Here is a 14,080-nt window from a genome sequence, read left to right as displayed (position 1 = left end):
ACTGCAAGTATAATGACCATTCACCTTCCAAGACAACTTCTGCACCTCTACAACAATAGCAATAGTAATAATAATAATAATAATAATATCACAACTGCAACTATAATGACCATTCACCTTCAAAGACAACCTATACAACTCTACAACAATAGCAGCAACAGTAATAATAATATTAATAATAATATCACAACTGCAACTATAATGACCATTCATTTTCCAAGACAAGCTTTGCAACAATAGCAGCAGCAACAACAATAATAATAATATCCCAACTGTAACTATAATGACCATTCACCTTCCAAGACAACCTATGCATCTCTACAACAATAGCAGCAAGAATAATACTATTGCTACTGTTGTTGCTGTAGAGTTACAGAGGCTGTCCCTTGGAAGGTGAATGGTCATTATAGTTGCAGTTGTGATATTATTATTAATAATAATATCACAACTGCAACTATAATGACCATTCATTATTAATAATATTATTATTATTAATAATAATATCACAACTGCAACTATAATGACCACTCACCTTCCAAGAGACAACCTCTGCAACTCTACAGCAACAACAGTAGCAATAGTAACAGTAGCAATAGTGTAACAACCTCTGCAACTCTACAGCAACAACAGTAGCAATAGTATTATTATTATTAATAATAATAATATCGTAATTGCAACCATAATGACCATTCACCTTCCAAGAGACAACCTCTGCAACTCTACAGCAACAGTAGCAATAGTAACAGTAGCAATAGTGTAACAACCTCTGTAACTCTACAGCAACAACAGTAGCAATAGTATTGTTATTATTATTATTATTAATAATAATAGTGTCATAATTGCAGCTATAATGACCATTCACCTTCCAAGAGACAACCTCTGTAACTCTACAGCAACAACAGTAGCAATAGTATTATTATTATTAATAATAATAGTATCATAATTGCAGCTATAATGACCATTCAGCTTCCAAGAGACAACCTCTGCCCCTCTTCTTTAAGTAGGGCAGGCTGTAAATAGATCACCTCTCTCTCTTGACTTAGGAAGTAACTTTTACCTGGTTGAGGTCTTCGTCGTTGAGCAAATGCGACTCCCGGGGCTTGAAGCAATTCTGGCACTTGCTTTTGTTGAAAATGTTGGCCTGGAATTTCCTGCAAGGGTTCTCTTTGGCAGACATGGCTGGGCTGTCAAAAGCGGGATCGAACCGGTGCAAAAGATGGATCCCAAAGGGAGTCACTCACTCACTCCAAGGAGGGAATGAATGATGTCTCCGCCTTGTTTGTCCTTTTGTTTGTGTTCCTTAAGGAGCAGGAAAAGGGGGGGAAAAGCTCCCAAATGCAAACACAAATCCTTTTGCCAAAACAAGACCGAATGGAGGAATCATATATTGAGGTGTCCTAATGCAAAGGCAAATCCGTAGTAGATCCCAATGCGGTTTTGGATTTTGCAAACCAATTTAGGCCAAATATATATATATATTTAGGTGCCTTAATGCAAAAAATAAATCCTTAATATCCCAATGGGGTGTCGACAGGAGGTCCTAAAGGCCCTTTTCTCCCAGGTCCAAAGGGGCCAGGCCCGTCCACACCGGCCATCTCGCTTTAATCCCGCGATAAATCAGGATCCAAGCCTCTCCGCCTCCAAATCCTTGAAGAAAGTCGCTTCCTTTCGGGTTCCAACCTTTGCAAAAGGACGGGAAAGGGAAGCAAATAATCCAAATTGAGAACCAAGCTTTTCCTTCTGCTGCTTCTCCTCCTCCTTCTTCTTAGGCCTGAGCTTGCATTTAAACAGAGAGAAAGGGAAACGCCTTGATTTCCAGGCCCCCCCTCCCTTTTTTCCCCTTTCTGCTCTCCCCCCTCCCTTTTCCTTTAATTTAATTGCATGCACACAAAAAAACAAAACAAAACAGCATTAAATGGCCCTGCATGCAACAAAAAAAAAATAGCTGCGCCTTCTTTTGCAAGGTTTTGCAAATGCAAAAAAAAGGGGGAGAGAGAAAACGAGAGCGCGCGCAGGGTGGGAGGGTGGAGGGGGGGCGTGGAAGGAGGAGGGGGCCCTCACGCGCTTTCCCAGGGTTTAGCAAGCCCCGCCCACTCCCGCCGCGTGATTGACAGCTCGGAGAACCAATAGAACAAAGGCTTAGCTTGCTAAACAAAAGAATAAGCTGCCCAATCAAACAACCAGGAAAAAAAAAGGTTGTGTATTATAAAGGGGGGAGGAGGGGGCGTTTCTTTTTGCACGTCATCTGCAAATAGGTGCAAAACACACAGGGATTGGAGGAGATCTGTTATGTGTGTGCTTAGGAGGAATTTTTTTTTTTGCAATTGTTCAGGTTTGGTAGAGATTCAGAGGCATTGAAGCCTCCTAGGCCAGTGTTTCTCAACCTTCCTAATGCCATGACCCCTTAGAATCATAGAATCATAGAATCAAAGAGTTGGAAGAGACCTCATGGGCCATCCAGTCCAACCCCATTCTGCCAAGAAGCAGGAATATTGCAATCAAATCACCCCTGACAGATGGCCATCCAGCCTCTGTTTAAAAGCTTCCAAAGAAGGAGCCTCCACCACACTCCGGGGCAGAGAGTTCCACTGCTGAATGGCTCTCACAGTCAGGAAGTTCTTCCTCGCTGAAAAGCATCAAAATCCCACTGGGACCCCTTAATACAGTTCCTCATGTTGTGGTGACCCCCAACCAGAACCCTAACATTATGAATCGCCATGTAAATAATGATCTGCAGGATGTATTGGCGAAGGCTTTCATGGCTGGAATCACTCAGTTCTTGTGGGTTTTTTCGGGCTATAGGGCCATGTTCTAGAGGCATTTCTCCTGACGTTTTGCCTGCATCTATGGCAAGCATCCTCAGAGGTGATGTCTGCTGGAACTGCGAAAAAAGGGGTTTATATATCTGGAATGACGCTTACTTCTTGGGAGGAGAGCAATGTCCAGTCTCAATAAAATAGTAAAGAGTAGAGACATCAGACTGGCAACAAAGATCCATTGCCTAGTCAAAGCCATGGTATTCCCTGTAGTCACCTACGGATGTGAGAGCTGGACCTTAGGGAAGGCTGAGCGAAGGAAGATCGATGCTTTTGAGCTGTGGTGTTGGAGGAAAGTGCTGAGAGTGCCTTGGACTGCGAGAAGATCCAACCAGTCCATCCTCCAGGAAATAAAGCCCGGCTGCTCACTGGAGGGAAGGAGACTAGAGACAAAGTTGAAGTACTTTGGCCACATCATGAGGAGACAGCAAAGCCTAGAGAAGACAATGATGCTGGGGAAAGTGGAAGACAAAAGGAAGAGGGGCCGACCAAGGGCAAAATGGATGGATGGCATCCTTGAAGTGACTGGACTGACCTTGAAGGAGCTGGGGGTGGTGACGGCCGACAGGGAGCTCTGGCGTGGGCTGGTCCATGAGGTCACGAAGAGTCGGAGACGACTGAATGAATGAACAACAACAACAACATATCTGGAATGACCAGGGTGAGACAAAGAGCTTTTGTAAGTTGGGCTGGGTGTGAATCTTTCAACTGACCACCTTGATTAGCATACAATTTGCTCCAGGCACAATCAGCCCATTGTATGCTAATCAAGGTGGTCAGTTGAAAGATTCACACCTAGCCCAACTTACAAAAGCCCTTTGTCTCACCCTGGTCATTCCACAGATATATAAACCCCCTTTTTCCCAGTTCCAACAGACCTCACTACCTCTGAGGATGCTTGCCATAGATGCAGGCGAAACGTCAGGAGAAATGCCTCTAGAACATGGCCATATAGCCCGAAAAAACCCACAAGAACTGATATCTGCAGGATGTATTTTCATTCACTGGAGCAAATTTGGTACAAATACCCGATATGTCCAAATTTGAATACTGGTGGGGTTGGCTTGGGGATTGATTTTGCCATTTGGGAGTTGAAGTTGCTGGGATTTATAGTTAACCTGTAAACAAAGAGCATTCTGAACCCCACCAACAATGGAATTGAACCAAAGTTGGCACACAGACCTCCCATGACCAACAGAAAATACTGGAAGGGTTTGGTGGGCTTTGTCCTTGAGTTTGGGAGTTGAAGTTCGCCTATATCCAGAGAGCACTCTAGACTCCAACAATGATGGATCTGGACCAAACTTGTCACAAATTCTCAATATGTTCAAATGTGAACACTCGTGGGGTTTTGGGAAAATAGACCTTGAGATTTGGGCGTTGTACTTGCTGGGATTTATAGTTCACCTACAATCAAGGAGCGTTCTGAACCCCAACAATGATAGAATTGGGCCAAACTTCCCACACAGAGACCCCCATGACCAACATAAAATACTGTGTTTTCTGATGGTCTTTGGCGACCCCTCTGACACCCCTTCACGACCCCTCCAGGGGTCCCGACCCCCAGGTTGAGAAACACTGTCCTAGGCTAAGGACATTGCTATCACTATGTTACTATTTTGCATATTTTTGCATTTATGTTTTTCAGGCATTTATTTATTGGCACAAAAAATAAATGTAATCTTAGAGTTGGAAGAGACCTCATGGGCCATCCAGTCCAACCCCCATTCTGCCAAGAAGCACCCCCCGACAGATGGCCATCCAGCTTCAGTTTAAAAACTTCCAAAGAAGGAGCCTCCACCATACTGCACAGCAGAGAGCTCCACTGCTGAACAGCTCTCACAGTCAGGAGAGATTCAGAGGCATTTCAGCCTCCTAGGCTAAGGACATTGCTTTCACTATGTTGTTACTATTTTGCATATTTTTGCATTTGTGTTTTTCAGGCATTTATTTATTGGCACAAAAAATAAATTGAATCCTAGAGTTGGAAGAGACCTCATGGGCCATCCAGTCCAATCCCATTCTGCCAAGAAGCAAGAAAATTGCATTCAAAGCACCCCTGACAGATGGTCATCCAGTCTCTGTTTCAAAACCTCCAAAAAAGGAGTCTCCACCACACTCCATGGCAAAGAGTTCCAGTGCTGAACAGCTCTCATTCTGCCAAGAAGCAGGAAAATTACATTCAAAGCACCCCCGAAAGATGGTCATCCAGCTTCAGTTTAAAAACTTCCAAAGAAGGAGCCTCCACCACACTCCACAGCAAAGAGTTCCACTGCTGAACAGCTCTCACAGTCAGGAGAGATTCAGAGGCATTGCAGCCTCCTAGGCTAAGGACATTGCTATCACTATGTTGTTACTATTTTGCATATTTTTGCATTTTAGCTTTTATGTTTTTTTCAGGCATTTATTGGCACAAAAAAATAAATTGAATCTTAGAGTTGGAAGAAACCTCATGGGCCATCCAGTCCAACCCCCATTCTGCCAAGAAGCACTCCCGACAGATGGCCATCCAGCTTTAGTTTAAAAACTTCCAAAGGAGCCTCTACCACACTCCACAGCAGAGAGTTCCACTGCTGAACAGCTCTCACAGTCAGGAGAGATTCAGAGGCATTGCAGCCTCCTAGGCTAAGGACATTGCTATCACTATGTTGTTACTATTTTGCATATTTTTGCATTTTTTACATTTATGTTTTTCAGGCATTTATTTATTGGTACAAAAAATAAATTGAATCTTAGAATTGGAAGAGACCTCTATTTTTGCTATTTGAAACACAACAAGATGTTGGCTGTTGTGTTTCAAATAGACACTCCTCTGGCTGTTGTATTGGATCACACGTCGGACACTTCTCAAATGTTTAGGACTGTGTGATGTATCGGCGAATAATGCGTGCAGATCCCAGTAAGGAGGCTTTTGCAGATGGCAAATGGTAATTTTGTCAGCGCCGATTGTGTTTAAGTGCAGGCCAAGGTCTTTAGGCACTGCACCCAGTGTGCCGATCACCACTGGGACTACTTTTACTGGCTTGTGCCAGAGTCTTTGCAGTTCAATCTTTAAATACTCATATTGTGTCAGCTTTTCCAGTTGTTTCTCTTCAATCCTGCTGTCACCTGGGATTGCAATATCGACAATCCATACTTTGTTATTATTATTATTATTATTATTATTATTTGATACACAAGATGAGTACACAGCAAACAAGATCACTCTGCTGGCTTTTGTATTCGATCACACGCCTGGCGCTTCCCAAGTCTCTAGGACTGTGTAATGTATTGGCGAATAATGCGTACAGATCCAAGCAGGGTGGCGTTTTGCAGATGGGAATTTTATCAGTGTCATTTGTTTTTAGGTGCAGGCCAAGGTCTTTAAGCACTGCACTCAGTGTGCCAATCACCACTGAGGGGTGGTGCTCATCTCCATTTCTAAGCCAAAGAACCGGCGTTGAGACGCCTCCAAGGTCATGTGGCCAGTGTGACTGCATGGAGCACCGTTATATTCTCACCAAAGCGGTACCTATTGATCTACTCATATTTACATGTTTTCGAATTGCTAGCTTGGTAGAAGCTGGGGCTAAAAGAGGGAGCTCACCCCGTTCCCCAATTAAAACTGCTGACCTTTCGCTCACCAAGTTCAGCAGCTCAGCAGTTTAATCTGCTGCACCACCAGGGGCTCAATAACATACTACTAGCTTAGAAATCCCCCAGCATTGTTAAAACATATTAAGCAATAAGATGGATTAGCTTTACATTTTATCAATATGTATGATGTTAATGACGCAGTGGGTTAAACCGCTGAGCTGTCGAGCTTGTTGACAAAAAGGTCACAGGTTCAAATTTGGGGAGTGGCGTGAGCTTCCACTGTCAGCCCCAGCTTCTGCCAACCTACCAGTCCAAAAACATGAAAATGTGAGTAGATCAATAGGTACCGCTCCAGCGGGAAGGTAATGGCACTCCATGCAGTCAAGCTGGTCACATGACCTTGGAGGTGTCTATGGACGCCGGCTCTTTGGCTTAGAAATGGAGATGAGCACCACACCCCAGAGTCGGACACGAGTGGACTTAATATCAGGGGAAAACCTTTACCTTTACCTATGATGTTAATGTCTTCTAATCTATGTATCTTAGTCTATATATTATCATGGCCTTGAGTTTTACCTATGTCTTTTGGTGATGGTGCTTTGAGTTGTGAGGAGGGGCAGGTACCCAACATCATTATTACCGTATTTCTTTAATTGTAAGATGCCATCAATTGTAAGACGCACCCTAATTTCAGTTCTACGACCACCAACAAAAATACACAAGGCACATCGCAATTCTAAGATGCACCCCATTTTTAGGGATGCTTATATAGGGGAGAACGTGTCTCTTGGAAATGAAGAAACATAATGTTGTATTTATGAATGCAAAGATGGGGTGAAAATTGCTGGAAGAAACATTAACAACCTCAGATATGCAGATGACACCACTCTGATGGCCGAAAGCGAGGAGGAGCTGAGGAGCCTTCTAATCAAGGTGAAAGAAGAAAGCCCAAAAGCCGGGTTGCAGCTGAACGTCAAAAAAACCAAGATTATGGCAACAAGAATGATTGACAACTGGAAAATAGAGGGAGAAACCGTGGAGGCCGTGACAGACTTTGTATTTCTATGTGCAAAGATTACTGCAGATGCAGACTGTAGCCAGGAAATCAGAAGACGCTTCCTTCTTGGGAGGAGAGCAATGTCCAGTCTCGATAAAATAGTGAAGAGTAGAGACATCAGACTGGCAACAAAGATCCGCCTAGTCAAAGCCATGGTATTCCCTGTAGTAACCTACGGATGTGAGAGCTGGACCATAGGGAAGGCTGAGCGAAGGAAGATCGATGCTTTTGAGCTGTGGTGCTGGAGGAAAGTGCTGAGAGTGCCTTGGACTGCGAGAAGATCCAACCAGTCCATCCTCCAGGAAATAAAACCCGTCTGCTCACTGGAAGGAAGGATACTAGAGACAAAGTTGAAGTACTTTGGCCACGTCATGAGGAGACAGCAAAGCCTAGAGAAAACAATTATGCTGGGGAAAGTGGAAGGCAAAAGGAAGAGGGGCCGACCTAGGGCAAGATGGATGGATGGCATCCTTGAAGTGACTGGACTGACCTTGAAGGAGCTGGGGGTGGTGACGGCCGACAGGGAGCTCTGGCGTGGGCTGGTCCACGAGGTCACGAAGAGTCGGAGACGACTGAACGAATGAACAACAACAACAATGTTGTATTTTCTGTTCAATGGAAACTTGCAATCTGGTTGTGATGATGGTCTGGATGGGCTAAAAACCTGGAGAAAACCCTGCCAAGACAGGCATATGGCAACCCTAAGCAAGGTCTGTGGTCTTCCAAGATTGCCATGGGGTTATAGCAGCCTCCTGAACCCATCTCTCCACTAAACATACTGTTTTCTTGGATCTGTCCTCCACTCTTTGTGGCTCCATCCTGGGTCCTCCAGTATCTCCCAGATGCATCTTGTTAAAGGTTGCCCTGCCCTCCTTGTTTGATGTAAGGCCCAGCTCTGCTTTGGCCGGCTGAGCCGTCTCTGCACTGTCATGATGCTGATAAATAAATAGGAATAGAATTGCAGTTTGTTTACAGCTGAGAAGGAGCTCTGTTGCATCAAAGGTGGCTTTGATCACCTCCACATGCTTCTGGGGGGGGGGGGGGGGGAGACAAATAAACCCTCCAAAGGGCAAAGAAGGATTCCTCTTTCCCTCCGGTTCCTGAGTCTGGAGTCAATATGAGACCAGGGACAAAAGCAAGAGAAGGAGCCAAGTAGGAGAGGCACCACATCTAGGCCATATTGGGTCTTGGTTCGACACTAGATATTCCTGACAATAATTTAGTCAAATCCTTAAAGCTCTTCAGCTGCTAAAATTAGATTTTCCATCAGAGAAGCATCACTTTTCCATCAGAGAGCCAACAATGTAATGGCAGAAAAAATGAAATGCAAAGAGACAGGATGGGGGGGATGATGCCTGGCTCGAGAACAGGACGTGTGGAAAAGATCTTGGACTTCTCATGGACAATAAGTTGAACCAACAAGGTGATGCTGCAGCTAAAATAGCCAGTGGGATTTTGGCCTGCATCAATAGGAGTCTAGTGTCTAGATCTAGGAAAGTCATGCTAGCCATGCTCTATTCTGCCTTGGTCAGACCACACCTGGAATAGGTAAAAGTTTCCCCCTGACATTAAGTCCAGTAGTGTCCAACTCTGGGGTATGGTGCTCATCTCCATTTCTAAGCCGAAGAGCCGGCTTTGTCCGTAGACACCTCTAAGGTCATGTGGCCAGCACGACTGCATGAAGCGCTGTTATATATACCTGGAATACTGTGTCCAATTCTCAGCACCACAATTGAAGGGAGATGTTGATAAGCTGGAATGTCCCAGAGGAGGGCGACTCAAATGACCAAGAGTATGGAGAACAAGCCCTATGAAGAGCGGCTTAAAGAGCTGGGCATGTTTAGCTTGAAGAAGAGAAGGCTGAGAGGAGACATGATAGTCACGTATAAATATGTGAGAGGAAGTCAAAGGGAGGAGGGAGCAAGCTTGTTTTCGGATGCCCTGGAGACTAGGACACAATGGAGCAATGGCTTCAAAATACAAGAAGGAAGATTTCATCTGAACACTGGGAAGAACCTGACTGTGAGAGCTGTTCAGCAATGGAACTCTCTGCCCCGGAGTGTGGTGGAGGCTCCTTCTTTAGAGGCTTTGAAACAGAGGCTGGATGGCCAACTGTCGGGGGTGCTTTGAATGCAATTTTCCTGCTTCTTGGCAGAATGGGGTTGGACTGGATGGAAAGGAGATTCCATCTGAACATGAGGAAGAACTTCCTGACTGTGAGAGCTGTTCAGCAGTGGAACTTTCTGCCTGACTGGATGGCCCACAAGGTCTCTTCCAACTCTATGATTCTATGGTTCCATACCTTGTTGAGGGTGTCTCGTGAAGAAGAGCATTTGAGCACAACCAGGAGCATTCTGGATTCCCCAAACATTGGCAGTGGGGAATAAATTGGAGACGGTAGAAAGGCGATAAACGATTGTAATGTATACTGGTGGATAACTGGACTCCAACTCCCAGCATTCCTCACTATTGGATGTGTTATGCAGAGGTGTTGGGGGTCTTTGCATCTTGTTCTCTGTGTACATAGAAGGAACAGTTCTCCAACCACGAACCAGAGGACATACCTGAAAATCAGGTACATCTGACAGTCCTCTAAGGGACATCTTGTGTAATAAAGGAGACCAGGAAGAGCAGGGTTCAAAATCCCATGCCAGGTACATGACGCTGGACAAGTCCTGTTTTCTCAGCCTATGAGGAAAGCGATGGAGAACTTCCTTCAGAAAAAATCGGGCCAAGTAACATGTCCTTTGTTGGGTTGTCATAGCTTGCCATTGTCTTGAAGGCATAGAAGAGGGGGGGCTTGGGTTAGAGCCCCTGTTAAAGATGGGGAAGTTGCAAATCATTTAGAGATGTATCATTAGGCCTCTTGGTCTATCTCTGGACATAGCCTCACTCCAGTTCGGTTCAGTTAAGATGAGTCATGGCCACCCCAAACGGGTGATTCACCCAAAGCAGCTGCATCCAGCAAATGAGCCAAAGTTGCATGTTTAGAAGCCAAGAGTCCATTTGGTTTACCTCCCCCGACACACCAGGCTGTCATCACCCCCGAAATAGGAATGCTCCTCATGAAATCTATATTGGGGTTAATACTTTTGAGGAAACCAATGCAAAAAAGCACAAAGGTTGCATGGCGAGGGTTACAATTGGCATCTTTCTGTATCCCATCACACTTTGATCCCACCCCACGACTATGTGATAGTTCTTAAATGTGTAGGTATGCTCATTCAAGTTGCTATGGATTTCATTAGGTTTTCTTAGGCTGGGAATCCTCAGAGGTGGCTTTGCCAGTTCCTTCCTCTGCTGAGCTGTTGAACTTGCTGACCGAAAGGTCGGTGGTTCAAATCCGGGGAGTGGGCTGAGCTCCTGTTGTCAGTCCCAGTTTCTACCAACCTAACAGTTAAAAAACATGCAAATGTGAGTAGATCAATAGGTACAGCTTCTGCAGGAAGGTAACGGCGCTCCATGCAGTCATGCTGGCCACATGACCTTGGAGGTGTCTATGGACAATGCTGGCTCATTGGCTTAGAAATGGAGATGAGCACCAACCCCCAGAGTCAGACTCGACTAGACTTAACGTCAAGGGGAAACCTTTACCTTTACTTTACCTACCTCTGAAATAGAGCCTATACCACCTGGGATTCCTTGGAAGTTTGAGGTGGTGACATATTTTAATTTTATCTCATTGTCATCTTCACCTAAAAATATGTTTGGGAGACACTCAAACCCCTGCATTACATGTTTTGAAGGTGACCAAAAACAGTCCAGACAGCATTGTTATATCATTTCAGTCCCACTTTAACTAGTCTAGGATCTGCAGTTTAGCAAGACAGACTTGGCAAGTGATGTGGTTTCCATTGGACTTTTTTTTCGTGAGCTTGGACAACCATTGTGCCAGGTCTTTGTTGTGCATTCCTACACTGACAGAGAGCTGGACTAGATTATCTTTGGGGCTCCCTTTCCATTCTGCCACTTTCCAACCAGAGAGGATGGTGACTTGACAGCAGCTTTCCTTCTCAGTGTGCTGGAGTAATATTGCCCAGCCTGGTCGACACGTTGAAGTCCATACAATCTGAATAATTCAAGGTTGAGAAATACGGACCTACAGCCTGTGGCTTAATTCTCCTCTTTTACAACCTTCACTTTGTAAAAGCAAATTAATCCAAAATTAAAGAAGACTATCACCGGGATACATCAGAAATGATTCTTTGGAGATGGAGTTTAGATTGGATAAAGACTGTTCAGCAGAAGACAATCAAAACTTGTTCCTGGATTGTTGTAGGTTTTTTGGGCTGTATGGCCATTTTCCAGAAGCATTATCTCCTGAAGTTTCGTCTGCATCTGTAGCAAGCATCCTCAGAGGTTGCGAAACCTCACAACCTCTGAGGATGCTTGCTACAGATGCAGGCAAAATGTCAGGAGAGAATGCTTCTGGAACATGGCCATACAGCCCAAAAAAACCTACAACAACCCAGTGATTCCAGCCATGAAAGCTTTGGACAATACATAAAACTTGTTCCTACTCAAACATCTAAGGTCTGTAAGAAGCCTGATGCCATCTAGTGGAGAGGGACCCAAAGCAGTGCTAATTCCCTGGCATTTTTAGCATGATGCACACACAACCTGAAATAGCAGTATGACCTTAAAAGGTGGAACAACTCCTTCTTGTAGTTTAAACACACCATCTCCCTTTTCCTTACAAGCAGAAGTGTGCATTTCCCCACAAAAGTCATGTAGGGATTTTTCCGGCAAGCCAGATATTGATTATACAGGACTCGCACAAAAGTGGGAACGTGACAAATACCTCTTTCTGTGTGTACCCATTGCAAGGCGGAAGTGAGGTCCCTTCCAATGCCATGAGCTTATTGGGACAAGGGGCAAGAATAATGGCACCTGGTGATTCAGCGCAGCGTTTTCTGAGCTCATCTCAATACCTTTAAAGGAAAGCCTCATTGAGGAAAAGAGCCCCATAATCCCCAGACACACCTTTCCTGGGTCATCAAGGGAGAGGCCGTGAACACAGAGCAAGCAAATCATAGATGTCTCATCGCAGTGTGGGCCAGAAATGGACTTTTGACTGTGCGGATCAACCAACAATCCTTGTGTGGCTATAAAGTGGGAGGATTATTAACATGCTGCTCTTTGGAACACGCCAAGGGTTGGGCCGGTGCCACTTTCCTCATAACAATGTTATCGTGGAGCTGGTAGCTTCCACCTGACTTAGTCAAACACTGAGTTGCAATGCGTATCTTTACATTTCTCACGGCTGCCGAGGATCAGCTCATAAAGCAGAAAGCTAAAGGATTCTTGCCACAATATCCCTGTTCGTGGAATCAGCTGAGATATTCATAATGATGCCAATTTCCCTTCTTGCCCCAAACAGAATGCAGTTCTATGAGGGTTATCCGGAAAGTAAGGTTACAAGATTTTTATTAAATACAAAGAATGAATATATTTTAATAAAAATTATATGGATTGTAGCATAGGTTTACATTATCTTCCCACATAATCCCCATTCAGTTCAATACATTTTGTCATCCGTGGGATGAGTTTTTGATGCCTGTGTCATAGAAGTTTTCCTTCACCCTTTTCAGCCAGTTCGTCACTTCGATTTTCACCTCGTTGTCGGAAAAGTGTTTTTCACCCAAGTGTTCCTTCAATTTAGTGAACAGATGATAGTTGCTGGATGTGAGATCGGGGCTGTGAAAGGGGTGGCTTAAAACATCCCAACCAAATGAAGTCAACAGCTCTTGTCTTGCATGTGTGGTGTGCGGATGCGCATTGTCATGAAGGAGACAGTCTCCCACCGTCAGCATCCCACGACGTTTGTTTTGGATGGCTCTGTGAAGTTTCTTCATGGTCTCACAATATATTCCGTACCCATTTTGACACATGCTGTCTTGACATTGCATCCTCTTCATAAACTGAAACAATTTCACGATGAATTGCAGCAGTATTCATGCCCTTAGAATTAACTGGCTACCGATCGGTTTCCGAGCACAATTCAAAGTGCTGGTTTTAACCTTTAAAGCCCAAAACGGTTCTGGCCCAGACTACATGTCCGAACGTTTCTCTTGCCACGAACCATCACGAAGTTTAAGATCTTCAGGAGAGGCCCTGCTCTCGATCCCACCACTATCGCAAACACGGTTGATGGGGATGAGAGACAGGGCCTTCTCAGCAGTGGCCCCCTGTCTATGGAACACCCTCCCTAGAGATATCAGATTGGCCACCTCCCTCTCGTCTTTTAGAAGGAAAATCAAGATCTGGTTATGGGACAAAGCATTTGATCAGTCAGCAGCAAGTAGAAGAAGACCACACAACGTATGGCAATGAATTGACCCAGACTGGTTTTTGGATTTAAATTTTAATGGATGTGTCTTAATTAATTGTTTTAATTGTTGTTTTAATTTTTAAAACAACAATTATGATGCTAGCATCATATGATGCTTTTGTTAGGCTTCCCTGAGTCCCCTTCGGGGGGAGAAGGGCAGGGTATAAATATAGGAAATAAATAGGTAACGTATTACAGCGTGAACTTCGCACTTGGAGGGAAACGGAATAAGGGCGCTCATCTCTAACCTTCACAATGCCAGTCAATAAGCTGCTGACGACTGGTACTGCTCGTTTACTT

The 14,080-nt window shown here is 44.5% G+C and overlaps 1 protein-coding gene across 5 annotated transcripts in view; it reads right to left on the bottom strand.

Annotated features, from left to right (window-relative positions):
• Positions 1 to 2,043, bottom strand: part of LOC137097892 (myosin phosphatase Rho-interacting protein-like) — a 198,252-nt gene extending 196,209 nt beyond the window's left edge. For 3 of the 5 annotated variants that reach the window (XM_067473267.1, XM_067473269.1, XM_067473268.1), the window contains exon 1: positions 1,058 to 2,043. In XM_067473267.1, the coding sequence (XP_067329368.1) occupies positions 1,058 to 1,177 (120 nt within the window). In that variant the 5' untranslated portion in view covers positions 1,178 to 2,043. The remainder of the gene's footprint in view (positions 1 to 1,057) is intronic. The other 2 variants (XM_067473271.1, XM_067473272.1) reach the window with 1 other exon arrangement.
• Positions 2,044 to 14,080: the final 12,037 nt, after the last annotated feature.

Source organism: Anolis sagrei, chromosome X, assembly GCF_037176765.1.
Source record: "Anolis sagrei isolate rAnoSag1 chromosome X, rAnoSag1.mat, whole genome shotgun sequence".
NCBI classification, from domain to species: Eukaryota; Metazoa; Chordata; class Lepidosauria; order Squamata; family Dactyloidae; genus Anolis; species Anolis sagrei.
Note: the sequence above shows the minus strand (reverse complement) of the source record. Positions and strands in the feature narration are given on the sequence as shown.